The sequence below is a fragment of the Eutrema salsugineum genome, unplaced genomic scaffold (genome assembly GCF_000478725.1).
Source record: "Eutrema salsugineum unplaced genomic scaffold, Eutsalg1_0 scaffold_10, whole genome shotgun sequence".
Taxonomy (NCBI): domain Eukaryota; kingdom Viridiplantae; phylum Streptophyta; class Magnoliopsida; order Brassicales; family Brassicaceae; genus Eutrema; species Eutrema salsugineum.
This window is the reverse complement of record NW_006256908.1, coordinates 7783152-7808309: the sequence shown is the minus strand read 5'-3', so window position 1 is coordinate 7808309 and position 25158 is coordinate 7783152. Positions and strand designations below refer to the sequence as shown.

The 25158-nt window shown below is 37.7% G+C and overlaps 10 protein-coding genes across 11 annotated transcripts; 5 read left to right on the top strand and 5 right to left on the bottom strand.

Moving 5' to 3' along the window:
* Positions 1-2118: 2118 nt before the first annotated feature.
* LOC18027031 (protein PLASTID TRANSCRIPTIONALLY ACTIVE 12, chloroplastic) lies at positions 2119-5017 on the top strand. Its single transcript, XM_006410549.2, has 11 exons — positions 2119-2263; positions 2460-2514; positions 2599-2645; positions 2766-3449; positions 3534-3646; positions 3721-3980; positions 4062-4183; positions 4264-4332; positions 4430-4483; positions 4576-4668; positions 4755-5017. Exons 2-11 carry the CDS (start codon positions 2478-2480, stop codon positions 4860-4862), a joined length of 1587 nt encoding a protein of 528 aa, XP_006410612.1. The 5' UTR covers positions 2119-2263; positions 2460-2477; the 3' UTR covers positions 4863-5017.
* A 167-nt stretch (positions 5018-5184) lies between these two features.
* On the bottom strand, positions 5185-8638 carry LOC18027030 (solanesyl diphosphate synthase 3, chloroplastic/mitochondrial). Of its 2 annotated transcripts, XM_006410548.2 has the most exons (12): positions 8537-8638; positions 8196-8369; positions 7628-7720; positions 7256-7336; positions 7073-7144; positions 6842-6973; positions 6665-6751; positions 6482-6553; positions 6196-6281; positions 5881-6013; positions 5619-5807; positions 5185-5528 (listed from the first exon to the last, which is right to left on the bottom strand). In XM_006410548.2, the coding sequence occupies exons 2-12, from the start codon at positions 8340-8342 to the stop codon at positions 5349-5351; spliced, it is 1272 nt and encodes a 423-aa protein (XP_006410611.1). In that variant the 5' UTR covers positions 8343-8369; positions 8537-8638; the 3' UTR covers positions 5185-5348. The 2 variants fall into 2 exon arrangements, with proteins under 2 accessions (XP_006410611.1, XP_006410610.1); XM_006410547.2 differs by lacking the exon at positions 8537-8638 and having other exon boundaries at positions 7628-7723; positions 8196-8361.
* Positions 8639-8916: 278 nt separating this feature from the next.
* On the bottom strand, positions 8917-10287 carry LOC18027029 (transcription termination factor MTEF1, chloroplastic). Its single transcript, XM_006410546.2, has 2 exons — positions 9525-10287; positions 8917-9414 (listed from the first exon to the last, which is right to left on the bottom strand). The coding sequence occupies exons 1-2, from the start codon at positions 10118-10120 to the stop codon at positions 9099-9101; spliced, it is 912 nt and encodes a 303-aa protein (XP_006410609.1). The 5' UTR covers positions 10121-10287; the 3' UTR covers positions 8917-9098.
* Positions 10152-11564, bottom strand: LOC18026566 (probable ribonuclease P/MRP protein subunit POP5). Its single transcript, XM_006410545.2, has 2 exons — positions 11174-11564; positions 10152-10614 (listed from the first exon to the last, which is right to left on the bottom strand). Exons 1-2 carry the CDS (start codon positions 11352-11354, stop codon positions 10403-10405), a joined length of 393 nt encoding a protein of 130 aa, XP_006410608.1. The 5' UTR covers positions 11355-11564; the 3' UTR covers positions 10152-10402.
* Positions 11565-12085: 521 nt separating this feature from the next.
* Positions 12086-14277, bottom strand: LOC18026565. Its single transcript, XM_024148369.1, has 2 exons — positions 14137-14277; positions 12086-13042 (listed from the first exon to the last, which is right to left on the bottom strand). Exons 1-2 carry the CDS (start codon positions 14275-14277, stop codon positions 12086-12088), a joined length of 1098 nt encoding a protein of 365 aa, XP_024004137.1.
* A 126-nt stretch (positions 14278-14403) lies between these two features.
* On the bottom strand, positions 14404-14895 carry LOC112081593 (protein TIFY 5B; the record flags this gene model as incomplete). The annotated part of the gene is made up of 2 exons (XM_024148368.1): positions 14404-14687; positions 14779-14895. Coding segments are annotated over 2 exons (327 nt in total), but the record flags the coding sequence as incomplete, so codon positions are not given.
* A 3252-nt stretch (positions 14896-18147) lies between these two features.
* Positions 18148-20697, top strand: LOC18026564 (pyruvate dehydrogenase E1 component subunit beta-3, chloroplastic). Its single transcript, XM_006410543.2, has 5 exons — positions 18148-18396; positions 18582-18685; positions 18771-18814; positions 19513-20148; positions 20226-20697. Exons 1-5 carry the CDS (start codon positions 18282-18284, stop codon positions 20560-20562), a joined length of 1236 nt encoding a protein of 411 aa, XP_006410606.1. The 5' UTR covers positions 18148-18281; the 3' UTR covers positions 20563-20697.
* A 195-nt stretch (positions 20698-20892) lies between these two features.
* LOC18026563 lies at positions 20893-21395 on the top strand. Its single transcript, XM_006410542.2, has one exon. It carries the CDS (start codon positions 20981-20983, stop codon positions 21224-21226), a length of 246 nt encoding a protein of 81 aa, XP_006410605.1. The 5' UTR covers positions 20893-20980; the 3' UTR covers positions 21227-21395.
* A 23-nt stretch (positions 21396-21418) lies between these two features.
* LOC18026562 lies at positions 21419-23237 on the top strand. Its single transcript, XM_006410541.2, has 4 exons — positions 21419-22063; positions 22335-22522; positions 22616-22778; positions 22887-23237. Exons 1-4 carry the CDS (start codon positions 21986-21988, stop codon positions 22944-22946), a joined length of 489 nt encoding a protein of 162 aa, XP_006410604.1. The 5' UTR covers positions 21419-21985; the 3' UTR covers positions 22947-23237.
* Positions 23238-23367: 130 nt separating this feature from the next.
* LOC18026561 (rRNA-processing protein UTP23 homolog) lies at positions 23368-25153 on the top strand. The gene is made up of 6 exons (XM_006410540.2): positions 23368-23688; positions 23776-23856; positions 24145-24265; positions 24367-24645; positions 24735-24833; positions 24928-25153. Exons 1-6 carry the CDS (start codon positions 23498-23500, stop codon positions 25012-25014), a joined length of 858 nt encoding a protein of 285 aa, XP_006410603.1. The 5' UTR covers positions 23368-23497; the 3' UTR covers positions 25015-25153.
* The last annotated feature ends 5 nt before the right edge of the window (positions 25154-25158 follow it).

Sequence of the window (25158 nt, the reverse complement as noted above, 5' to 3'; positions counted from 1 at the left end):
TTTGAGTTAGTTTTTTTAATTACTACTATATAATTTCAGACTCTCAGAATTAGCGTTTAGTTTTAGAAATATCATAATGCACGAACATGTCTGAATCAACAAACAGAGGAAGATATTATTCGTAGAGACAATTCACTATTCAAATATTTTTACCGGCTTGTCAATCTGTTTTAACTTCCGTTGATAGTATTCAAAATTTTTATACACATCTTGTATTTAATTATTTATTAATACGACGATGACCGGATACATAATGGTATATCGAAATTTATTCGTTAGTTGTTCGTATGCGTGCATGTCTCTCTGCTAAATGCTTATGACATTCCACATCTACCCAATATACTCATCAAGGTGTTTATTCTCGTCGCAGTTATACATTACTAACATACACACACATTACTCATCTATCTACATACTGTATACTATTTGAGGAGTAAGCGCCACGTGGTGATCGGGACACATTGCCACTTGTGAGATTCTGTTCCAATTACTTTTGGAAGTGAATTATGTCGCAGAAAAAAGGTTGACGAGATTTCCAATTAACCACTCATTTATTAACGGTCACAAAAGCATCAATTTTTTTTAGTGCTTTGAGACAACTTTCCCTTCAGTTTTCTAAGATTAAAAAACTCGGAAAATATATATAGTTTTTTTCTTTTTTTGTGTGTGTATGAATAAACTTTTTGTTGTTGTTGCAGGGTTATCCATACTATATAATCTTATGAATTCTGGAATTATAAATTGCTATTTTTTTCGCCCGTGGGACATTTTAATTATTGTTTCAAGCTCAGTATGATCAGCTAATGAGGTTTCTAATGTGCTGCTGATTCATTTCGTAAAGTCAAAATAAATAGAATATAATAGTGTAGGCTAGTAGGCAAATACAGAGGAAGAGGAGTGTTGAGGAAAACGACGCCGCATAGATAATCTCGTTGCACGAATAGTTTCAAACGTGACGTTAGGCGCGTGCGGTACACCGAAACTTGTGCCTAGTCAGACCTTTTGTGGTATAGTCTTACGTGGTCTACGTCTGCAAACATTTCAGAAACAATTTTTATTTTTTTTTAATATAGATTTTGGTCCATAGAAATAAATATTATCGTCGTTTAGCGAGTTTGAAAACAATTTAAATCAAGAGAACCACTGTTAAGCTATAAATATATGATATTAGGTTAAAATAGGCCTGTGATAGATACCGTAATGTCTATGATGTGTCTGGTCAGGACCCATTTAATATTGGAACAGACCATATTGGCACATTAGCCAATTGCCATTCACGTTTGGGTCCAAAGTTTTTTTTTTTGGTCAAGAGGGTCCAAAGCTTTTCTTTTCTTTTTTCTTAACACACGCACATTCATATTTATGTATCTATCATTGTAATTAACAAGGATTTTGGGAAAGAAATCAAGGCTTTAAACATTTTTTTTTTGCTTTGTCTTTTTGACTTCAAGGGTTTAGCTAAGACGGATGTTTTCGTATAAACGTTTTCTTTTAGTGGTCAGTTGTAGAACCCACAATATTTTGATTGTTTTCTTTTACTGGTCCAGTGTAGAGCCCCACTCTATTATTCCATTGTGAGGAAGACAAAACTATACAGCAAAAGTCAAAAACTAACAATTGTTCGCATACGAATTTCCATCAATTGTTCTTGCATTTATTTACTTTGTATCATGCATGGTTTCAGTTTATAATAGTTTATTGGATTATACTTTCTTAAATATACATATGTATAGATTTAATAAGGATTTCCAAAGATTGAGAAGTAACCTTAAAATTTAAACTCGATCTTTAGAATTTTGTAAGAATATGGTAAAGTTCTTACGTATATGGGATATACATAATTTAAAAATACGAATAGAGTTGGCGATTAGGAGATGTTAAAGCCAAAAAAAAAAGTTAGGCGATTAGGAGAGAAAAAAGGCACTTTGTTCTTGCAAGTGTTTGTTAGAAAATCAAAAACCTTTCAGCTCTCAATTTCAATTTAATAATGGGCTTTAGTAAGAAACAAAAAGCCCAAGTAGAGCCCATTCTACTTTCTCTTTTCTAAAAAATTCGGGTTCTAACACCGGCGCGTGGAGCGCGTGTGTCGAGAAAACTACAGATTTCGGCGTCACAAGAATAATATACACGCAGGAGATGAATGGATAAACCCAGAAACCTGAAAAGTGAAAAACCCCTTCGAAACTAACCTCCATGAAAGAGCTCAACTTTACTCCCATATAATCGAAAAACCCTTCCTACAGCATCTTGGTAAAACAGAAAGGTTCGTCTTTTCTTTTTCTTCTTCTCAAATTTGACTGTGAAGCGTCGCAGAAATGCCCCAAAGATCGGATATTATTGTTATGGAAAATTTGTTAGCTTAGGTTTTTCTTATCTGGGGTGCTTGCTCATACTGATTCCGAGCACAATTGAACCTAATGGTTTGCATCATCTGACAATCTTTTATGTTGATTATACAGTGGGAATTAGAGAGTGTAATGGCGTCAATATCAACCACCACCTGGCTCTACCGAGGTTTCATCAGCTCTTGTTTCTCTGAATCCACTTTCAATTTTCCAATTTTCGATTCTGATTCCCGTTCTTCTTTTTCTCCTGTAGATAAAGTGTGCACAGAGAGTGGAAAGCCCAATAATTGTATTTTGCAGGTTGGTTCTTACACAATTATGCATTTCTAAACTTATCTCTGTAGTAATCTAGTTGAGCCTTGTTGGGAAAATTAACTGTTTCAAGAAATTCAAACTTATAGATGTTGTTTATACATATAGAGGCGGCTCAAATGCAGATTTCCGATCAGGACATTACATGTCGGGATTACTACTGGTGATCGGTCACTGCGACATTGTATCAAATGCAAGAAGGAGAATGATGATAATGGTGATGCAAGTGAAGGCTCTAAGAAGAATGAAGCAGGATATGAGTATGTGTCTGTTGAGAGGGCTCCTTACTATAGTTATATGGATTCGACTTCTGGAAAACTCGAGCCAGCATCAGGGGCTCGGGCTAGCATTCCAGGTGAGGACTATTGGCCTGAAGGGACTTCGAGCCGGGTTAGAGCTGCTAGGGCTCCTCAACCAGCTGGTGAGTCCTCGAGTTTCCCTTCATATGGTAAGAATCCTGGAAGCCGGAGGAAGAAGAATCGGAAAGCAACCGAGGGAAACGTGGCCGTTGTGGTCAGTGATGAAGTATCGGATTCTGAGGATAGCTCTGAAGAAGAGGAGAACGATTCCTCGAATGGTTTTGTTGTCTATGACGATGAGTTTGAAAAAGAAGAAGTGGAAAGTGGTTTTGAACTAGACAAGAAGCTTGGACGGCCACATCCTTTTATCGATCCCACCAAAAAGAAGCAAATAGAAAAGACACTCACGAGCGATGAAAGTTGGTGGAACTGGAGAAAACCGGAGAAAGAACAATGGTCAAGATGGCAAAGAAGACGTCCTGATGTTGAAACAGTGAGTCATTAGAGTGATTTCGGGTTTTAACCATGTTGCGTTTTCCCTAAAGTTTGATCCTTTATGCTCTTTTGGCTGCTGCAGGTTTTTCTCAAGGCGATGGCAGAAACAGGACAAGTGAAGCTCTATGGGAAAGAACCAACACTCACGGAAACTTCTCTTTATAGAGCAAGAAGGCATCTTTTCAAGGAAGAGAGGTATCTTAATCTTCTAGCTAAAAAACATGTTTTGTTACTTTTTTTTTTTTGGGTTGAGTTTTCATTCTTCTCAGGCTGCAAGCTGAGCGAGAGAGGTTAGCGAAAGAAGGTCCAATGGCTTTTTACTCTGAGTGGGTAAAAGCGTGGAAGAGAGACACGTCACGGGAAGCTGTACAGAAGCATTTTGAAGAGACGGGTGAGGATGAAAACACACAACTGATTGAGATGTTCTCTCATCAAACAGATCGAGAATACCGGATAATGATGGGAACCGATGTTAGGATCAAGAGAGATCCTTTGGCAATGCGGATGAAGGAGGAGCAGATTAAGCAAAGTATGAGACTTTTAACGATAAAACTAACTAACTTATCATGGTTATTTCATCTTTCCTTTAACTTTCTCGGGTTTCTTGCAGTATGGGGTGGGGATCCAGTTTACCCGACAATTAACTACATTCAAGCTCCCGATGCGGTTATGGATTTCAGAGGACCTGATTTCCATGAGCCGACACCAAATATGCTCGATTACCTGAAGGAGGTTAGTTCTGCTTTGCTCAAAACTCTGTTCCTTTCTTTTGTCTTGGTCTGATTTGTCTCCTTTGTTTCAAATTTGTTCAGAATGGCAAAGTTATCTCGAGAGAGGTGCACAAAACACTACTGGCAAAAGAGAAAACTGAGCAGGTCGAGGTAAAATGACCAATCTTTCTCACTCCTTTTGACACAACTCTCAATGAGAGATTTCAGGGGCTTTGTTTGATTTATTTGATATATCCTATGAATGCAGGTGCCTTACATTGATGATGCAATGGCACAAGCTGTTGATATTGGTGAAAACGATGTGAGTATTGTTGCTTACACATCAGATCCTCTTCTTCTTTTTCATTGTTTCTTATCATGATCTGAGACATCTCTGGACCCCTTTTATGACAGGACGAGGAAGATGATGCAGAAGTAGAAAAAGATGAGAAAGTGCCGAGGAACTGGAGTGTCTTGAAGAGTACCCCTGAGCTTCGCAACGCCAAGGTAAAATCCCACATTCAAATTTTAGCCGCCTGTACATATAAATATGTGTACATGGATGTTTATGTGTTTTTGGTTTGTGAAAACAGCCTAAACCGAAGAAGGAAGCTGGTCGTATGTCTCTAGACGAAGCCGTGGATGATTCCGAGAACTTAACCGATTTTCTCATGGACTTTGAAGAGGAGACTGATCCTTAACCGGTTTTTGTGTTTCTTTTCCGGTTCAGTGTAAAGACCTATATATACTTAGATCATCTTTTTTGTTTACTGATTTAGAAATTTTGTGGATGAATAACACAAATTGTTATCTCAACTAAGATCATCCCAGGTATATGATCAATTCACTGTATTAAGTGCTGTTCACTGAGGAGAAAAAAAAAGTTAGATGTTTAGTAGTGCCTCCGGTTTGGTTCAGCTTTGGAAGATGGTTTAACGGGTAAAATCTGTTAGAAAGCCAAGCCTAAACCGAATTCGCTAGGAACGATTGAGAATGATATCACAAGTGGTCACATGACCTTTTTTTCATCTATGTTGTTAAAATGAACCACAACTTGTCCAACAAATTATTTCGTAAAACGAGTTGGACAAAAACAAAAAATCCTATGAATGGAATGGAATGAAATTGAAACATTCTCATCATGTTATGAAGATGTTTAGCGTATAAAGAGAGACTTTTTCTTATCCTCACTTGTTTCTGGTGATGACTCTATGGGTCAAGTCAATAAGTGCCCGCCTTGATCTTTTGACATCTTCATCGTCTGTTTCAGGTAGAGACCCAATTGCCGCTGCTGCGAGATTCGCATGCTCCATTGCTAACTCTCTTGTCCTTTGTATTCCATTGCTCTTGCCAAGATACTCTAAAGCCTGATTTGTTTTTTTTATGGGATATAACATAAGAGAGACTGAAAACGTAATAGACATTTTAATGAGGAGATTTGTTTATTTCTAACTTACAATCTCAACATTCGTTGGATCGTCTTCAAGTTGATCAATAACTTTGCGTAGTTGAGGAAACTCCTCCATGGCAAAGAGGATTGGAGCTGTTATGATTCCATGGCGGATATCTGATAAGGATCCTTTTCCGAGAGATGCAGATGTGCCCGTGAAATCAAGAACGTCGTCTATTAATTGGAATGCCAAACCCTGCCAAAAAGAAACTAATCAAGATTTGGAAGAACATTGGTTGCAATGGGGCCAGCATTCGAAGATAACGAACCAGATTCTTCCCGTACTCAAAAGCTAACATGGCAACCTCTGCTGTTTGTCCAGCGAGTAAAGCAATCGCCTTGCAGCTATTTGAGATCAGTGAAGCCGTCTTATAATATGTCTTCTGCATGTAGTAGTCCATACTGCAGCCATGAAAGAAAAAGAAAAAAAAATATATTATATTTGCATGAACAATCATACTGTTATATGATATCCATGTACTACTACAAGCCGCTATAATTGGGTTCTGAAAAGGAAAATCAATTCTCAAACATAAATTAGCAACAAAGACGATATTTTTTTTTATGGCTGTATTTTTGTTTACCTATGACGCTGCTCGGTTGTACTAGTCATTTGCATGACTTCACCGGTAACAAGATGTTCTACAACAGTTGCAAGTAACGATACAACCTACAAAAGAGAGAATCAATGAAGATGTATGGCTTCGAAGAGGTGATAGTTAATTCTTGGGCTGATATCATTGATTCTAAATATCTATCTTAAGGCAGGTTCAAATATCCTATCAACCACGGTATCTGGAAAAAAGTAGCTAAGTTCTTGAACAAGTTTGCGAAAATGGTTCTTGGATTAGTTTCTTAGTATTTTTTTACCTCTGTGTTCTTTAGTGCAGCAAGAGCTTGTGTGGCCCGAGCGAGTAAAAAGTCTCCTCCTAATACTGATACCTACAACGTGAAGTCAATGGTGATCTTAATATCTTATAGCAGTACAATCGCCCAAAAAAAATAATCATGCCTTAGACAGTAGAACAGTAGAAGATACTGTCAAGTTCGTACCTTGTTACCCATTACAAGGTTTAAGGAACCAACACCACGTCTTGTATCAGCATCATCCAAGACATCATCATGTAGGAGGCTTGCAACCTACAAATGACCAACGCATTACTACTTGAAAAAAAAAGGATACTGATCTTGATTTTAATGAATGTTATGAGTAAACCTATAGCTACTGACATGTATCATTTCGGTGATTTCAGCAATACCCCGTTGCCTTACGCGTAACTCTGATGGGACTATTTCTGCTGATTCAGCAGCCAATGCTTCTGGTATGCGTACATTCAGAGCTGTCGCCATCAACAGCAAAATCTATGAACATAAAACGAAACTGGTTATGATACCGAGAGAGAAAATGATTCAGAACATGACGACAAGATATGGAAAAATAAAAGAGATTATGATCATTACAGTTGGACGAAAGTGTTTTCCTTCCGCACCCTTTTTGAAGAAGTATTCAGCTGCAGAGGCAAGTTTTGGAACCTGAATAGCAGAAGTCAGACACAAAAATTATACAAATTTTCTTCATAGCAGCAGCAAATTTGTTTATAGAATGAACACAATGCGATGAATGACAAAGAAAAGGCCACTTACCTCGGTAACTACCATCGCTCTCAACTTGTTACTAAGAAGTGACAACTCATCGGCAACAAGCGAAAACGGGTCAAGCTCCTCCTAGGAAAGGATAATCTTACTCTTTCAGCAGTCAGGAAAGAAGAGGAGGAATTCAAAAATTTCAGCAATAACTTAAGGTTAAAAAAATGACCAAATTGAATAAGATCAGTGACAAAAAAGTATAGCTAAATTAAGAAAACAAAAGTTGGTTTTTACAAACTTCTTATAATACAAGAGAAGCAATGACCAAAATTCAAGTATATGTGAAAATTTAACAATAGAGGATCCTAGATTAAGCTCATCATGATGATTCAATGTTGGAAATGGTAAATAAGGGAGCTAACTACAAACCTCAACTACCGAGCTGCTCTGGTGATAGAGATGATGTCTAAAACCACCAAAAACCGGAGATTTCAATGAATAAGTTCCTCTGCAAACATAACCCTACTAAAACATCACAAAGAAAGACACCTTGGTTAGGTCACCAATTCTGTATAACACATGAAGCTTCAGAAAAAAAAACTAATCCGTTTCAATCATTTGTTTATCCAGCCTGATAATTAAAAACTAGAAAGAGAACTCTAGCTTTAGCTGATTACTCCACATTATAAGTATCATTAACCAAAAAAAGGGACAATTTCAATTGGTCTATGAAATTCCAACAAACACCATAAATAAAATATAAAGACAAAATAAAAACAAAAACCTTTATTCAGTACACATCATCTCCATGGTAATGACGGGATAATTAAACAGATCATAGTAAAAAGAACCTACAGTTTCCTAATTCACAATTCGAAAACATTCAGAATAAAACCCATGCAATCAATTTCTGTTTTTTTAATCTCAAAATCAGAAATCCCGAATCGAGTGTTCCTCGGTTCATAGAGGAATCCCAAAGAGAGAATGTTGAAATTACCTTGTGTGTAGAGTCAGAACAAGAGTGACCCTGATCGGGAGGGATGATTGCGAGGCGATGAGAGGCGAGAGATTGAGAGCAGCCATAGAAGCTGCGATTTCTCAGAAACTTGGAAGAAATCCGAGAAACACCCCTCGAGAATAACATATTTTTTCGTGTCTACGGATCCAAAAGCTGATGAAAAAAGAAACCGCGAAACAATTTTTGTTAATTTTTGTTTCGGTTGCAGATTTTGTGAATCTGAATAGAGAAATTTCTCAAACCAGCCGACTTCTTTTTTTCGTTTATTCTTCAAGGAAGTAAAATTAGAAAATTTAATAATATATATGACGAAGACGAACCTCAGCCATGAAATGGGAAGATGATTTCAATTTTATTTTTTACTTCCACCAAAAGTCATACGACGACGAAGTAACACCGAGAGTTTTTAGGGCTTCTCTCCTCCTCCAGGGGTTTAATGCTATTTTTTTTAGTATTACCTTAAATAACTAAAAAAACAAATATTTAGCAACCCAAATAGATTCCTAGCATGAGGCCCACTGAGGCCCAATAATATCACTACAAAATCTTTAACTTTTTTTACTTGGAAAAATCTTGAGCTGTTTTCAACATTCGTAATTTCGTATAGAAGAAAATCTTGGTGGTGATATGAAATGTTAAGAGAAATTTACTGAGAAATTTACTGATTTTATAAAAAATTAGTAAAATCAGTAAGTGAAGATTACGGATAACGAAATTTATCACTGATTTTTATAATTAGCAACCACTAGTCAACCATAGACTTTGACAGTTTTGTTTAGAGACACATGGAAGGGAACAATGTTAATATATAAGCTATGAACACAATCAATAAACACACAGTAATATTCCCCAAATCCCCAAACCATATACAATGAATTAATATTACACATTTGCTACTGAAGAGGGCTTCTGTAGCAATTGCTCGAACTCTTCATCAGTGCTCTTAAGCATCAACGACAATGGCAACTCTAAACCTCTCTCCATCGATTCCAGGTGCCTCGGTTTTATCCTTTTCTCCAGACTAAACGCAAAATACTGTGGAAACTCCTTTAGATTCTCCAGCTTTCCTTTGATTCCACTCATGAAGTAATCTAGTTTTGGTTTGAAGTTGTTCTCTATGCTGAATGTGAACAGAGCCGGACATCTAAGGATCATTCCAATCGCCTCTGATCTCGAGAACCCTATACTCTCCAAGAATCTGACAAAATATCACAATGCAAGAAGTCTTAAATCATTCAATTACAGATGATTCTCTAATGTAATCACCAGTCCTTTACTCATTAAAGAAACTGGCTGAAATTTTTTTACCTAAGCTTTGGGATGAGAGTGTGTTCAACACTAGACACCAACAAGACAGGATCTTGGTAAGCAAGAGCATCAAGATCCTTGAAACCAAGTCTCTGCAAGTAGAAAAGAGCAGGCTTGAGCTGATCTTCCACGCTGCTAATCAGGAGCCTCGGGCATTTCTTGATGACTCTTCTGAATCCATTCTCAGGGACGTAGAGATCATTCGACAGGAACATGAAAACAGGGCTGAGTTCTGTTCTGATGTCAGAAGTGAGGATCGTGGGACACATCCCCAAGATTCTTGGGAGGTCATTTGGGTAGATTCCTTTCGATTGGAGGAAATGGAGGACGGATTCGATGGAGTTAAGGGATGCTGAGCGGAGAAAAGGGTTTAGAGAGAGGGCCTTGCCTGAGTCGATTCCCATGAGCTCGAGACAGAGGATCTTCTCTTTCATCTGGAAGGCTACTGCCTGATCGGCTACAGAGAAGAGAGGGTGGCTATGGAGAGTGGTTTTGATGGTGTTGGGTTTCGTGGATAAGGTTGTGGGTTGAGATTGTTGTGGACATGAAGGTTTCTTTGGGGAAATGTAAAGAGACGAGCTCAGTGCCGCAGACATGGTGGAAGACTGGAAGTGAGTAAAGAGAGATGATGTGTCCTTGGGTGGTCTGAGGAAGAAGAAGAAGAAGAAGGTGAGGTGGGTTATTGCCACGTGGCACTACTTTGTGTCGTGATTGGAGAGTTTAGATTGCAAAAAGTGTTTAGTTTTCTTGTAGTTTGGATAATCCAGTAATTGGCTCATCCGAACACGTGGCACTCCTCTTGTACAATGATTGGCTCATTTGAGATTACATTGCTCTACGTCTTCAATGTTTCAATAGTTTGATTTTTTTATAGTTGTTCATCTCTTCCTCTGCTGCTCGAACTTCTTCTTGTCGCATAACAAGGTTGTCGCTTTACAAGCCCTGATGCAGCCACTGATATAGAGCAAGTTTAAGATCACTGGACAGTTTCCGATGCTTCTGACCAAAGTCATCGCCGACCAAACTTGTCTGTGATCATCTCTAGATGATCTTACGATGCATAGCTTTGTGATTGGGTTCACATACTTCACTGCAATGACACAAATTATATGATACAATTAAGAGCGGATTAGAACAGAGGAGTAATCCCAACAATTAGATGATGAACATAAGAAGTTTGAAAGGGAGACCAAAACTGGCATTACATATCAGATTCATCGAAACCAAACATCTCAAACATCGAAATCATTTCCATTTCAAATAATGCTCTGAAGAACACCAATTATAAAAACGTATGCTTCAAAACAACAAGAGAATCGGTTTTACAGAGTTACAAGGTAAAGTCTTTGAAGGATTTAGAATTAGTCTTTGAAGGATTTTACTTGATAGTTTGATGCATTGCCCAATTAATCAATCAATTATTAACGAAAACCCATCCATGATAATACTTTCTGCAATAAAAATCTCTTTCAGAAGTGTATAAAGATTGCTTTTTTATCTTTTTTTGTTTACTCTGATGCACCAGAGAAAACTAACAAAACTCTATGAGAGAAGTTTCAAAAATCCACACATGGGTTGCAATTCTGGAGCTAGCATCAACAATATCTAAAGACGCGATTGATGAAAAGAAAAAAAAAAAGCAGACATACCCTCCAAGGAACCAAGAGAAGAGCCGAGACCGCACTCGCCGAAGTTTACGAGAATGCTGTCTTTGATGGCTTCGGAGAGGTTGAATTTGGTAAGAATGATAGGGGTTCCTTCTCCAAGCAGATCCTTGTCTGGATCCAGAAACACCTCTATAAGGATGTACCTGTTCTTAAATCCCACCATCTAACAACTAAAAACTTTGTAGCGTTGGTCGGTAATCGCTATCTCTATCTCTTCCGTTCTCAGTTGTCACTGTCTCCGACTCAGTCACTATGGTTACGTTGTTCCGGTTTTTTGTGCCTTTTTTTTTTCGAATTCGGATTTTGTGAGAAGAAGATGAAACACAAGGAGCTGATTCCGCTGGCGGCGAGAGTATTTTATTTTCTATTCCGATGGGCTGACCTAAAAAATACTTGAATTTCAGATATTTCTCAATAAGAAAATTGTCAAAAGACTCAAAACAAAATATATCAGTATTGGAAAAAATAAGAAAAATACTTGCATATTTTCATTAGACAACAAAAGTCAGTATATGAAAAATACTTTTATATTTATATATTAAAATATACTTTTAAACTATTCAAAAATACCTTTTCTTTTAAAACAACGAAAACACGTTATATATATATATATATATATATATATATATATATATATTAATTTGGAACACACAAAAAAGGAGAATGAAATGATATTTTATCCCTTTACATGAACTTTTTTTTTATTTATTTAACATCACATGAACTTTATTAAACCAGTCGGCAACAACTTCTTTTTTGTTAACATGTAATTCCATTACTTTCAACCAAATTAAACTAATTAACGATTATCTCCATGATCTCATTAATTACCAACTCTAATGAAAAACGCATAAAGAGAAAAAAAAAACTACTAATAAACAAGATTGTACGAAACTAGACAACACTTTGTCGTTTGATATCTCTATTGAATCGTTGGATGAAATCTTCGACTCGTCTATTCAACTCTTCGTTCGACATCTTCGCGAATTCTTCGGATTCCTCTCTTACATTCTCCCACTTCTCCTCTGCCTCCTCTGCCTTGTTCTTCCCCTTGTGAACAACCATCCATTTCGAGCTATCCGATTGGCTTCGATCGTAACTTTTAGGTCTATGTTTGATCTCCCGATAACGACGACGTTCTGTGCGCGCTTTATCCGATTTGCTTCTCCCGTATGGTTTAGGACTCACCAGTTTTCTTGCATTGCAAGTTTCTCCATTACTAGCAGTTATTTGATCAGTCGTTGGCTCGTATTTTTGGATAGCTATTTTTCTCGGTTGCTTCTCGCTCACGACGTGTACGGTTTTCTCAGGAACTTCCGCTTCCTTGTGAAGCAAACCTCGCCGCATTTCTTTCGCTATGACTGGTTTTTCTTGTCTCTCACGTTTCTTGATTTCTTCTGTCAAACTTACCTCATAGCCCGAGTTTTTCGGTCTAGGGTTTTCTCTCACATCGCTTCTCATAGCAGCTCTGTATTCTCCGTAAAAGTCGTGGTTCTCTTTCTCGGTGAATGCACCGTAATCTGCAGCGATGATGAGGATAAGTGCGTTGGAGATTAAGAACAAGATCTTGGTGTCGTTGAAGATCGACGAAGGAGACACGTCAAGGACGTAGAAGATCAAAATGTAGGTGGAGATCGATAAGAGAATCGGGAGCAACGAAGTGTATATGTTGTATTGTTGTTTCTTGGGCTTGTTAGGCTCGAAATTAGGGGTTTCAACGATGTACGAGGGCGTTTCTGTTATTTTGAGAGATAGCTCGTGATGATTTGGGGCATTGAGTTTGAAGGTTTTATTAGTGTGTTTGGTTTCTGGAAGGTCATGATCGAAGTTCTTTATACTGTGGTCATGAATCTGAATTATTGAGCTCGTAAGAATTACTTATTCTACCCTTGACAACTACTAAATCTTGCTTATCGATCCTGCCACGATTCGCGATTTGCCGTGTCATGGTGATTTAACTTTTGACTTACGTGGAAAATAATGCCCAATCATCTTCTGCAAGTATTATTCAATAATCAGTTCTTGATTTTACTTCAGAATGTACAAACTTACATTACATTTAATATATGTAGTAAGATAGACACGAATTTATAAATTTGTCGTATTGGGTGATGCTGATATAAGCAAATCGGAATAACATTTTAAGCCAAGGCACAGAGGTTTGGTAATGCAGAATCGTGGACACGTCTTTATGTGATAACAACACAAATCCGTAATAAAAAAAAAAAGTCTTATATTTATACATTATATTAGGTGCCTTGGATGCACAATAGAAGAAAAAATGTCCCACTTTGACAGCACAACAAAGTAAAATAAACTAACATATGCATGATAGCTCTGCTTCCACGTATCCAAAACAAGTTATTTTGGTTGCCTTCACCTAATGATTCAGAATTTACAAGTACTATAAAATAACATATGAAGATTCAAGCAAAACGATTTACAATACCTGAGTTTATCAGTTTTTGTATCTGGAGTGAAAGAAACTTCAACAACTTTTCATGAAATACTATTAATAATTGACTTAATGTTTCTTGTCAACAAATAAATTCATGTATCGATCAGTCTAACTAATGGGGGTTCCAAATATATTTTTGGTCCGGAGCAGAATTAATATCTTTATGAAATAGAATTTTCAATAGCGGTTGTTATAAAATAAAAACGTTTACAAAATTACACCATTTAAAAAAAAAATTCAATAGCGAAGTTTGAGCCCACGTGTTTGCGCCTGATCTTAATCTCTAAATGGTGACTATTAAATAATAGCTGTTGAAAAAGAAAAGGAATTAGAAGAAATAAAATAAAAGCTATACTATCGCTAGCGAGTAGAGATATGGAAGAGAGAGCCTCTAACTACATTCATTGCAACTTTTTTTTTTGTGTGTACCAAACTTAATTGGAAGACATCTTAACAGTTTCTTAACAAGTTCTTACTCCTTGTATACCTTTTCCAAAACTTTTGCTTCGTTTGAGATTGAATACAATTTGGTTTTAAATGGAACAACAATACTTCCCCAATCCCCCATCTTCATCTTAAACCAATTAACATTGGTAGTGCCCCCAGTGTTCTTATCAACATCGCACATTTGTGTATTCCAGTTTTTGGTGGTTTAAATTTGACATGATTATCGCCCCCCCTGACAAAACTGAAAAAAAAAGCCCCTGAAAACTAACTAAGGGTCTGTCCATCAGAGACGGAAAAATTAGTCAACATATAGTAATTAGATTTTGTTCCAGCCAAATTAGTATGCTAAAAAGGTGAAAAACTGAAATCAAATAATTAGTGTTATCGGGAATGGTGGTAAGGACAAGTTGCTTGAATCCGAACATTTCGTTTCTGAAGAAAACTACGAAGAGATCTCTTCATGGAGGCCTTTTGATGATGAATTCGGGTCAAATTGTTTGGGATTTTCGGAGGATCCGAACCGTCTGAATTTTTCAAGGATAAAGCTCTCTCTTCCATATCTCTACTCGCTAGCGATAGTATAGCTTTTGCCTGCATCAAAGTATAAATTTAAACCAAATGTTAATTAAATTGATAATTAATTCGAGTTATGGATATAAATGTGTATATATGTATACAGTACCTGAATAAGGGTAAGATCTGAAGAAACACATATGTGCCCGTTGTAGAAAATGGTTAGTAGCTGAGATTCTTGCTTTGGTTGTGGAGTTTCAGAGCTACTTGAATCATAAGAAGGATATGATTATTTAGTTAAGACAATTATTTAGTTAATTAATGATGTAACAGTTTTCAAATGATGCAACAGGTTTTCAAATTTGCATCGGCTCTTTGGTTTTAGTCGTATGAAACGAATATGCATTGTGTATAATTATATATGTGTGTTCCCTTAAGCCTTAATGATCAGTTGATACTCTTGACAACGTGTATACATGTGAATATTGGATGTTTGTCATTTCTCTAGAATTGTAAGGCTATGACTCATTCCTCCAAGCCATGGTTTTTATCGAACCCTGTTTTTGAATAGTTCGTCAAATAATCTGTTTAGCTAGTTTGGTAAGTCATCTGTATATAGTCATGATAAACCAATTCAAGTACAGCAGCACGGTATTGGTGGAGCTCAGATGGACATCATCTGTATATAGCTAGTTTACCTAAATCAATAACGGCGAAACTATCTAGTGCAACAGCACGGTATTGGTGGAGCTCAAATGGACATCACAAAGGCTTACATTGGATAGCGTGGAATAAGATGTGTCAAGACAAGACAGAAAGGGGAATAGGGTTCCGAGAGGTTGAGAGCTTTAATACGGCATTATTGGCAAAACAATTATGCAGATTGATAGATAGACCGAATTCACTGCTTGCACGAGTTTTTAAAGGACGGTATTTTAGGAAATCAAGTCCGCTAGACCCTGTTCGTTCTTACTCACCATCCTATGGATGGCGAAGTATAATCTCAACTAGATCTCTGGTTAATAAAGGGCTAATCAAAAGAGTTGGTTCTGGATGTTCTATTTCAGTATGGAATGACCCATGGATACCAGCTCCTCGCCCGAGATCAGCAACTTGTAAAAGCTTTAATTATTACCCAAATCTGGGTCTTATAAAGGCAATTATAGATCCAAAAGATGTGGAACTCATTCGTGGGATACCCATAAGTAATTCATATCGACAAGACACAGTGGGGTGGCATTTCACAAAATCTGGAAGATATACGGTAAAATCGGGATACCAAACGGTGGTCTGGCTATCAGACGATAGAATTGAAGACCAACATGGGCCAAACATCAAGGTACTGCTATCATATATTTGGAAATTGGAAACTTCACCAAAGATAAAGCACTTTATTTGGCAAGCTTTATCGGGATGCCTTTCGGTGCCAACTCGACTTATAACCCGGGGAATAAACTGCGACACACAATGTGCACGTTGTGGAACAGAGGACGAAACAATCAACCATGTTTTATTTGAATGTCCCCCTGTCTTACAAATATGGGCCTTATCAAAGATCCCAACACCTCTAGGCGTATTTCCAATGACATCGGTTTATGCTAATTTTGATCACCTATTCTGGAGGCTACCAAAAGAGACAACAAATACACAATTCCCATATATTTTATGGTATATCTGGAAGGCAAGGAATGAAAAGATATACTCAAATATTGATACAGACCCTCAAGTTACCTTGAGAATAGCAAAAACAGAAGCAACATTATGGGAAGAGGCCCAAATATCTAAACAGCAGAAGAAATCCATAAATAATGGAAACTCAATGATCTACTCATCATTGCTGAGTTATGATGGCTGGTGGTGTTATATTGATGGTTCATGGAAAGATACGGATTCTAAATCGGGATTAGGATGGTACTATTTCAAAGACGGAGTTAGGGACAAGATAATGGGAGCACAGAATGTAAGACAAAGCCTTTCACCTCTGCATACGGAGGTAGAAGCCCTTATATGGGTTATGCACTGTATGATAGGAATGCAGAAGGTGGCTGTAAAATTTGCAACGGACTGTTTGGAGTTGGTGAAGATAGTGTCTGCACCCGAAGAATGGCCAGCATTTGCTTTACATTTGGAGGAGACTATAATACACATCCCACGTGCGAAGAATTTGAAAGCGGATATTCTAGCAAAGAGTGTTCGAGCCCACCCACAAGATGTCATTTATGTAAATTCGACACATCCGGTTTGGATAATCCAACCGTTCTAGACATCTAGGCTGTTGACAAAAAAAAAAAACCAATTCAAATACTCTTTTTTTTTTTTTTTTTTGGCAAACCTTCAAGTACTATTTATATTTGGAATGATTTTCCTTGTATTGGTTTGACCGTCAATGTCCTTGATTTTTATGCGAATATGTTAGAGATCTATAGCAACCTATAATCTAATATATATTAACTAAGGAATCTTAAATTTATATACATGTAAATCATGAAATACAGCTTCGCTTTGTTTGGTCACTATCCAGTATGCCCTATAGCATCATTTAACTAAATAATTGTCTTCACGTGATTAATTTGATTAAATTATACTATAAGCACGTAATTCGGCCAATCGTATTCGGACGTCCCACACACCGACAAAGAAAGCCTGAACCACGTGGGAAATGCCAATTTTCGATGGTCCAAATTATATATTTTTTTTTCGTTTTTCTTTTTATCTCAAAAGAGCCAGAATTCATTAATTTTTTTTTTCGTTTTTCTGTTAAAATGGATTATTATGATATTTTCCTAAAAATTTCTTGACAAATTTTTTTTTTATAAGTCCATAACAAAACACAAAGTCCATGGGGTCAATCTACTGAATTCTCCATAAAATGGCTGTTTTTAGCTATGTTCATGAATCATGACTCATGAGAAAAGTTTTGAAAGATGTTGAAGAGTGGGATAGTAGAAAAGAGGTGAACGTGCAAGTGGATAGAGTGAATGACTCAGGGATCCTCTTTCCAGACAATAAACAGACGGACCCCCTTTTATCTAAGCTTATATACCCCATTCAGAGTTGTATATATGCATGATCCTATTTCATTTTACTATTACAGACAAAAGTATATATATGTGTATTAGTTGTTTGTTAATGTCTTCTTACGAGTGTTGTAAGTAGAAACACTGGTCAGAGCTTGAAGTTTTTTTTTTTCCATTTTCGCCACTAAGGAAATAGAGATGAATTTGGAAGTTTTTTTTTTTTTTTTGTTTAACCTAAATTGTGGAGTTTTAAGTGACTTTTAACTGAAGGATAAAGCACTTCACCAGGTGAATTTAAGGAAAACAAAAGATAAAGAATTTGAAAAATAGTTCATGTGGAATACGATTTTTCCTTTAACATTTGCAAAAAGAAATAAACCTTTTTGTTTCATTTACAAACAGACCAAATGAAAGTAGAAATTAAGTTAAACCAAAAAACTTGGACTAAACCAGAAGCCGGTATATCATATGTGGTATATGTGGAATACGATTTCTCACTTTCACGCCTTTTAATTTTCTTCGATTTCTCCGCTCTTCTTCACTCTTCTGTTCATCAACACTTCTTTATTTTTTTTTGTCTGTGCATAAAATTCTTTTTCATTGTCAGGACTCAGGAGCTCTGTGGTATTTTCCCTCTCTTTGATTTTCTCGGAAAATGTCTGCGATACTCCAAGGAGCTGGAGCTGGAGCTGGAGCTGCAACGGCTCTGTCGCCGTTTAATTCTATTGATTCCAACAAACCCGTAGCTCCTTCTCGCTCATCTCTCTCAGGTTCGCTCACTTTCTAGTTTTGATTTCGAATTTGGAGGACGATCTCTATTCTCCGCCATTGGTTTTCCTGTAATTTTATCATTTTGGCGATTAAATTCCTTGATTTTTCATGTTGGAGATTATTTAGTTTTGTGATGAATTTGATAAGATCTTACCAAATGTTGTTGTATTGGGTTTTGATGCAGTGAGGAGCAAGAGATACATTGCGGCTGGATCTGATGGGATTAAGAGCTTTGGTTCTGGCCTCAAAGCTCGTCGCTCTGAGCAGTTGATAGTAAATGCTGTTGCGGTATGCTTTCTCTACCTTTGGGTTTTCTCTTTCTCTTCTTAAGAATCTGCAAATGGATATTTGACGGGGTCTCGGATTTCTGTAGACGAAGGCGGACAAGGCTGCGAGCTCCACCTCATCAAAGTCTGGGTATGTTCTGAATCCATTTGTTTGTCACTTAATAATACTTAAGGTTTGATTTCATGCATTGATTGAGAAATTTTGGACTCTTGACCATTTTAATGGGGGGGACAAAAGTTATCTATTGTTTGGCAGTTAACTGTTCTTAGGCTCATGGGCTCATTTCTGGGATCTTAAAGTAAATTTTGTTCTACAATTCACTAGATCTATGATACTGCTTGAACAATCTTCCGGTTTAGATTCATTATGTTTGATCATGCAAATGCCTTTTTTGGATTTCCTGGTGTTAGATCCGGGCCAATTGTAGATTATATTCGAATCTTTGTTCAAAAGAACCATACTTTGGGGGTCTCTAGAAGTAGTAGTGTTCGAATTGATAAAAGTGATTGCAAATCTGAACTTGGTAATCTCTTACGAGCATTTCAAATTCTGCTGTATTGGCAGACCAAATGAACAATTTCCACTGGAAAACATCTCTCTATGAACGACCTCAAAAGTCCTGCAATTGATTAAAGCTTGTGTTTCATACGAGATTCATGTGACGTTACATCTAATCTATGCGACTATTTTTAAAACATATGCATTTTCACTTATGCATCCATTGTTCCAAGTATAAGCACATCTCTTACTCCACTTCCATGTCAAGTTTATGCCTTTTTGCCACAACATAAGCATAACTAATTTTTAGCCATAAAAAATTTCTGCAGACATGAGCTGTTGCTTTTCGAGGCACTTCAAGAAGGTCTAGAAGAAGAGATGGACAGAGATCCACATGTATGTGTCATGGGTGAAGACGTAGGCCATTACGGAGGCTCATACAAAGTGACCAAAGGCCTAGCTGATAAATTCGGCGATCTCAGGGTTCTCGACACTCCAATCTGTGAAAACGCCTTCACCGGTATGGGCATTGGAGCCGCCATGACAGGACTAAGACCTGTTATCGAAGGTATGAACATGGGGTTTCTCCTCTTAGCATTCAACCAAATCTCCAACAACTGTGGCATGCTTCACTACACATCCGGTGGTCAGTTCACTATCCCTGTTGTAATCCGTGGTCCCGGTGGTGTGGGCCGGCAGCTCGGAGCTGAGCATTCCCAACGGCTCGAGTCTTACTTCCAGTCAATTCCTGGGATCCAGATGGTTGCATGCTCAACACCTTACAATGCTAAAGGATTGATGAAAGCTGCGATAAGAAGCGAGAATCCAGTGATTCTGTTTGAACACGTTCTCCTCTATAACCTCAAGGAGAGTATCCCAGACGAAGAATACATCTGTAACCTAGAAGAAGCGGAAATGGTCAGACCTGGTGAACACATCACGATACTCACGTATTCTCGGATGAGGTATTGAACAATAACCAAAAGATCCTCTTCATTGAAACTGAAACAACTCAAAATCGTATGGAATACGTGTGTATCAGGTACCATGTAATGCAGGCTGCAAAGACGCTGGTGAACAAAGGGTATGATCCAGAGGTAATCGACATTAGGTCTTTGAAGCCGTTCGACCTCTACACTATCGGGAACTCGGTGAAGAAGACGCACCGGGTTTTGATTGTGGAGGAATGTATGAGAACGGGAGGGATCGGAGCAAGCTTGACGGCAGCGATAAACGAGAACTTTAATGATTACTTGGATGCTCCGGTGATGTGTTTGTCTTCTCAGGATGTTCCGACTCCTTACGCCGGTACATTGGAGGAATGGACGGTTGTTCAACCAGCTCAGATCGTCACTGCCGTCGAACATCTCTGCCAGTAATTTTATTTTTGTGTGGTGACTGTGTTTTTTACTTTTACCCTTTATACGTTTTTTCACTCTTTTCCTTTGATGGTCTCTGCTGGTGAAATCAAACTCTGAAGCTTTTTAGTTTATACTTTTTTTTTTATTGACACATACATGATCTTCTTTCTTTTATCAGAAACAACATTGTACCAAACCAAAAACCATGGGGACCGAACGTTAATGTCTTAATCACTTGTAAATGCATTAAGGGAACAAAATTGTAATTAGTTTCTCATAATTGTTGCCGACAAAAAAGAATATACTCCAAGAGAGGGGCATAATTGGGATTTCAACATCTACTTCCTCCCTGAATTGAGGGGAGAGTCAATCATATGGTGATACAGTCCCAGAGAAATTGCGAGTCTGAGCCACGAGAGAGAGAGAGAGATCTCAAATGGCGGCATTAACGAGCGCGTTGATAGCAATAGCCGGAGTGATCTTGGGATGGATAGCGATAGAGATGGCTTGTAAGCCTTGTTTGGAGTCAGGCCGTGAAGCCATCGACAGATCTCTCAATCCCGATTACGATCCCGACGACCAAGACGTCGACACATCCTCCGATGTTCGCGCTCCTCTCCTTCAAAATCGTCCTCCGGATATTTCCGATTCGGATTCCTCCACCGCCGTCAAGTCAGTCTGATCATCGTGATCGGTCTTTCTCTTGACTTTTTTGTCTGTATTTATTTACCTGAATTTGCCATCCTTGTGTGAACCTATCTCGTTTGTGCTTTCTTCCAAAAGCTTGTCAATTTCAGTTGAGTTGTGCTCTTTCCATTCTATGCTTGTGTTCTTCTTGTAGAAATGAACTTCAAAAAAAAAAAAAAAAAGTACTCACTCTCGCATTCACCAAAAGATCCGCTGGAAAAAAAAAAAACTCTTTTGCATTTGGAGATGTAGTCGAGATCTAACCAGAATGGATCTTTCTTCATTGATCAACACGAACAAGCTTCCTCCTTTCTTGCATCATCAATTATGCCCTCAAGTTTGCTTATCCATGACTCACCCATACATACATAATGAAGCTTTATGGTTATAGATGGCCCTGTAGTTTTAGTTTAATCGACAAATTAGTTGAATGATAAAGAATTGATTGTTGAAATGGTGAATTTCGATACTACAAATTGGTTGATTGTCCAAAGTGCAGACGAATTTGGACACTGCAAATGAGTTGTATGGCTTCTCATCATGAAAAAAATTCAAAAAACTGAAAATCAATATCAGTTAGTTAGTAGGATCTTAAGTTGAAAATGCTTAGTGGGCTTATTAACTATTGTGGGACTTCAAAGTGTGCCCATCCTTGTCCATATATTTGTATTACTTACTCCGCTTATTCCAATCTCCAAAATTTTCAAATTCCTCTATTCTCTCTCGCTTTCTCTCTTAGCTCTCTCTAGCAGCAATGGCGCTTTCTGCAGCTTTCAAGGAGAGACTAGATCAAATGGAATTCACCAGAAACCAACGACTTCATCTTCTCCAGGTACCAACAATCCAATCAATTAGGATCCTAAATTCTATTCGTTCCGTTGAATCATTGAGTTTCAGTGTCGCTAGTGATTTAGACGATCTTCGAGTATGAAAAGAAGAGAATCGCTTCATCTCCGTTTTAATCGAGATCTCTGGTTGATGAACAGTAGCTTAAACTTAATCTGAAATCAAGTTTCCCAGCGAATAATGAAACAGATCATACTCTCTGATTTCCGTCACCACTTTCGTTTCTGGTTCTATGCTGTTGATTCAATGGTTGATAGGCGGAAAAAGAGCTACAAGTGAACAAATCACAGATATTAGAATCGAAGCACGCAAGTATACAGTCCATAGAACGCAAATGTCTGATGCTCGACCAAAAGATTGCTTCACAAAACCTCAAGATCAAAATTCTCAGATCTAGCATCGAAGATCTCGATTCCAAATACCACTGCTCTATACAGCAGCTGAGGTTTGTTTGCTTTCTGATTCTTTGTTGGTTTGATGGTTACGATATCAAATTAATGCGCTGATTAATTTTGTGCTGAATTCTATTGGAGGATAGGACACTGAAGAGCGAGGTGGAAGAGTTAAAAGAGCTAGACGAAGAGAGGGACAAGTATTACAAACTGAAATGCTCGGAGATGAACGAGTTCATGCAAAGTGTCGAGAGGTTCAGATCAGAGAACCGGTTACAAGTCGAGAACCTGAGAAATCAAATCAAGGAGGTTAGTATATGAACACCTTTGAATGATAATCACAAGCCAATGTTTGTCCAGTTCTGGATTAAATTAATGATTTGTGTGGTTGAATTATCAATTTTTGGGGTCACTCAGCTTAGCTCAGCGTTCGTGGAAAATAATGGGAAGAACAATTATCTGAAGAACATAAATTAAGGTGTGATTCTTATTCATCATAAAGATGTGCATTGCAAAAACATATACGAACACGTATGGGGTTTGCGGAGATAGTTTTAATCACAAATTCACAATGGAGAGAAAAAAGCAGATGCGAAGAAGAAGAAGAAGAAGAAGAAGAAACGATCAATGAAGTGAGCTTCAAAGACGTGAGCCTTTTTGAAAGAACAAAGTAAAGAAGAAACTCTTGTAGCCTTTTTGAAATAGTTGCCTTCTCTCTTGAAAATATTGTTGTTTCTTTGATGCTTAGGTTGTTCTGTTTTTTTTTTTAAGAAACCCAAACTAAATAGATTCGTAATTTTTTTTTTTCAAGTGCAATCTATTTTTTAGTTAATGTGTACAAGATCATCCGTATAACCAAGCAAACCAATGAAACCGAATTTTCTAAACTGAACCAAACACATAAGTCATCATCTTCCAAAATCGGCGTTTATCGCATCAGCTTCATCAAAAATAAAACCTTAAACCCTAATTCAACCGCCGTCGCCTCTGATAATCGCCGTGCGTAGGTTTCCGTCGAGAGAGAGAAGATGAGAGTGAAGAGACAGAAGAAGAACAGGAGAACCGTGAGATTCTTCACGGTCTGTTTCGGATTCCGACAGCCCTATAAAGTCCTTTGCGACGGTACCTTCATCCACCATCTTGTCACTAACGAGATCACTCCCGCCGATACTGCTATCTCCGAACTCCTCGGAGGTCCCGTCAAGCTCTTCACCACCAGGTTCTTTATCATCTCTTTCTCTTATGCTTCTTCTCTCACTCACTGCTTCAGATCAATTTTTACCCGATTTCTTAATGGTGCTCGTAGATGTGTCGTTGCGGAGTTGCAGAAACTGGGTTATGATTTTGCGGAATCTCTGGAGGCTGCCCAGATGCTTAGTACAGCGACGTAAGCTTCCTTTTCATTTGTTATCTTGCATTGATTTATTTGTCATTTACAGTGTCTAAGAATGTATTTATCCGGAGACTTCTCGAACTGGATTGTGTATGAATTTGCTGGTCTCGTAGGATTTGGTGTTGGATTAATTGGGAGATTGTGAAATGTTGGATTCATTAAGCACGGAACTGAGTTTTATATATATCCTCTATGATGAGAGCTTAATGTATAGAAAGTGAGGATCTTTTGTAAGTTCCAGGCATGGAATTTGGACAATGTATATTCATTTGAGTCTTTTAGGTGTGAGCACGAGGAGGCAAAATCAGCAGACGCGTGTTTGTCGGATGTAATTAGGACCAACAATTCCGAGCATTTCTTTCTTGGCACTCAGGACTTCGAGTTTAGGAAGAAGCTTCAACAGGTTAGTTCATGAGCAGAGTTCTTTTTGTTTCAGAGGATGGATTTTCTGTGAGGGTTTTTTTTTATTAATAATATGATCCGTTTTTGGAAATTTTCTTTCAGGAGTCTATCGTTCCTCTTCTGTTTGGGCTAAGGAAGACTCTGCTGATCGATCAACCTTCTGATTTCCAACGTGAGACAGCCAAAAGCTCTGAGAGAAAGCGGCTAATGATGACCGATGCAGAAAAGAGAATGCTTGAGAAACAGACTGCAAGAATCTTAGCTGCTAAAAGAGGAGAAGAAACAATTGAAGATGAGCAATGGGAAGCGCCTCGAGTGGTCAATACAGGAAATGGACTCGGTGTGAAGGATAGACCTCAATTCAAGCGAAATAGAGCAAAGGTATTGTACACTCATTGTGTTGTGTGTTCTAAGTCTCGCAGATGAAGTAGCAATAGTGAAACTAACAATGTTGTCTCAAAACTCTGCAGGGTCCAAACCCACTTTCATGCATGAAGAAAAAGAAAGCGAACAGTGCCGTGAAACCTCAATCGAAATCTAAAGCTGAATCGAAATCTGGTGCCCAAAAGGTTAGATAGAGGTTTAGCAGCTTTAATGTAAATGATGGTGTAACTAAAAATGTTCCAATGTTTACAATTTCGATTTTTGTTGTGGTGTTTTCAGGAAAAGATAGAAGGTGAAAGCGTTACAAAAAAGAGGACAAGAAAACGGTCCAAGAAAGGAAAATCTGGTCCGGAGAGTACCGAGTGAAAACTGTTGTTTCTAATACGTCTCAGGAATATGATCATATACCAAACACTCACCAAGAATTTGGTGCTGTTTCTTTTTCTTTTTGTAATTTTTCATCCGACTCAATTTAGTTTAATTATACGGCCTTTTCTTTAATCTTCATGA

What these genes read in the sequence shown, in the direction of transcription:
- LOC18026562 (XM_006410541.2), top strand. Translation starts at nt 21,986, where the DNA reads ATGGCGCTTTCTGCAGCTTTCAAGGAGAGACTAGATCAAATGGAATTC. An exon ending in AACGACTTCATCTTCTCCAG is followed by an intron (nt 22,064 to 22,334) that starts GTACCAACAATC and finishes AATGGTTGATAG; the next exon opens with GCGGAAAAAGAGCTACAAGT. An exon ending in TGCTCTATACAGCAGCTGAG is followed by an intron (nt 22,523 to 22,615) that starts GTTTGTTTGCTT and finishes ATTGGAGGATAG; the next exon opens with GACACTGAAGAGCGAGGTGG.
- LOC18026563 (XM_006410542.2), top strand. Translation starts at nt 20,981, where the DNA reads ATGGCGGCATTAACGAGCGCGTTGATAGCAATAGCCGGAGTGATCTTG.
- LOC18026566 (XM_006410545.2), bottom strand. Translation starts at nt 11,354, where the DNA reads ATGGTGGGATTTAAGAACAGGTACATCCTTATAGAGGTGTTTCTGGAT. An exon ending in TTCTCTTGGTTCCTTGGAGG is followed by an intron (nt 10,615 to 11,173) that starts GTATGTCTGCTT and finishes GTGTCATTGCAG; the next exon opens with TGAAGTATGTGAACCCAATC.
- LOC18026564 (XM_006410543.2), top strand. Translation starts at nt 18,282, where the DNA reads ATGTCTGCGATACTCCAAGGAGCTGGAGCTGGAGCTGGAGCTGCAACG. An exon ending in TTCTCGCTCATCTCTCTCAG is followed by an intron (nt 18,397 to 18,581) that starts GTTCGCTCACTT and finishes GTTTTGATGCAG; the next exon opens with TGAGGAGCAAGAGATACATT. An exon ending in CTCACGTATTCTCGGATGAG is followed by an intron (nt 20,149 to 20,225) that starts GTATTGAACAAT and finishes CGTGTGTATCAG; the next exon opens with GTACCATGTAATGCAGGCTG.
- LOC18027031 (XM_006410549.2), top strand. Translation starts at nt 2,478, where the DNA reads ATGGCGTCAATATCAACCACCACCTGGCTCTACCGAG. An exon ending in CACCACCTGGCTCTACCGAG is followed by an intron (nt 2,515 to 2,598) that starts GTTTCATCAGCT and finishes TTTCTCCTGTAG; the next exon opens with ATAAAGTGTGCACAGAGAGT. An exon ending in CTGAGCTTCGCAACGCCAAG is followed by an intron (nt 4,669 to 4,754) that starts GTAAAATCCCAC and finishes TTGTGAAAACAG; the next exon opens with CCTAAACCGAAGAAGGAAGC.
- LOC18026561 (XM_006410540.2), top strand. Translation starts at nt 23,498, where the DNA reads ATGAGAGTGAAGAGACAGAAGAAGAACAGGAGAACCGTGAGATTCTTC. An exon ending in TTAGGAAGAAGCTTCAACAG is followed by an intron (nt 24,266 to 24,366) that starts GTTAGTTCATGA and finishes ATTTTCTTTCAG; the next exon opens with GAGTCTATCGTTCCTCTTCT. An exon ending in TCAAGCGAAATAGAGCAAAG is followed by an intron (nt 24,646 to 24,734) that starts GTATTGTACACT and finishes AAAACTCTGCAG; the next exon opens with GGTCCAAACCCACTTTCATG.
- LOC18026565 (XM_024148369.1), bottom strand. Translation starts at nt 14,277, where the DNA reads ATGTGCGATGTTGATAAGAACACTGGGGGCACTACCAATGTTAATTGG. An exon ending in AAGCAAAAGTTTTGGAAAAG is followed by an intron (nt 13,043 to 14,136) that starts GTATACAAGGAG and finishes TCAATAATTCAG; the next exon opens with ATTCATGACCACAGTATAAA.
- LOC18027030 (XM_006410548.2), bottom strand. Translation starts at nt 8,342, where the DNA reads ATGTTATTCTCGAGGGGTGTTTCTCGGATTTCTTCCAAGTTTCTGAGA. An exon ending in ACAACCGAGCAGCGTCATAG is followed by an intron (nt 6,014 to 6,195) that starts GTAAACAAAAAT and finishes TCATGGCTGCAG; the next exon opens with TATGGACTACTACATGCAGA. An exon ending in ATCCAACGAATGTTGAGATT is followed by an intron (nt 5,529 to 5,618) that starts GTAAGTTAGAAA and finishes AAAACAAATCAG; the next exon opens with GCTTTAGAGTATCTTGGCAA.
- LOC18027029 (XM_006410546.2), bottom strand. Translation starts at nt 10,120, where the DNA reads ATGTCTGCGGCACTGAGCTCGTCTCTTTACATTTCCCCAAAGAAACCT. An exon ending in ACTCTCATCCCAAAGCTTAG is followed by an intron (nt 9,415 to 9,524) that starts GTAAAAAAATTT and finishes ATATTTTGTCAG; the next exon opens with ATTCTTGGAGAGTATAGGGT.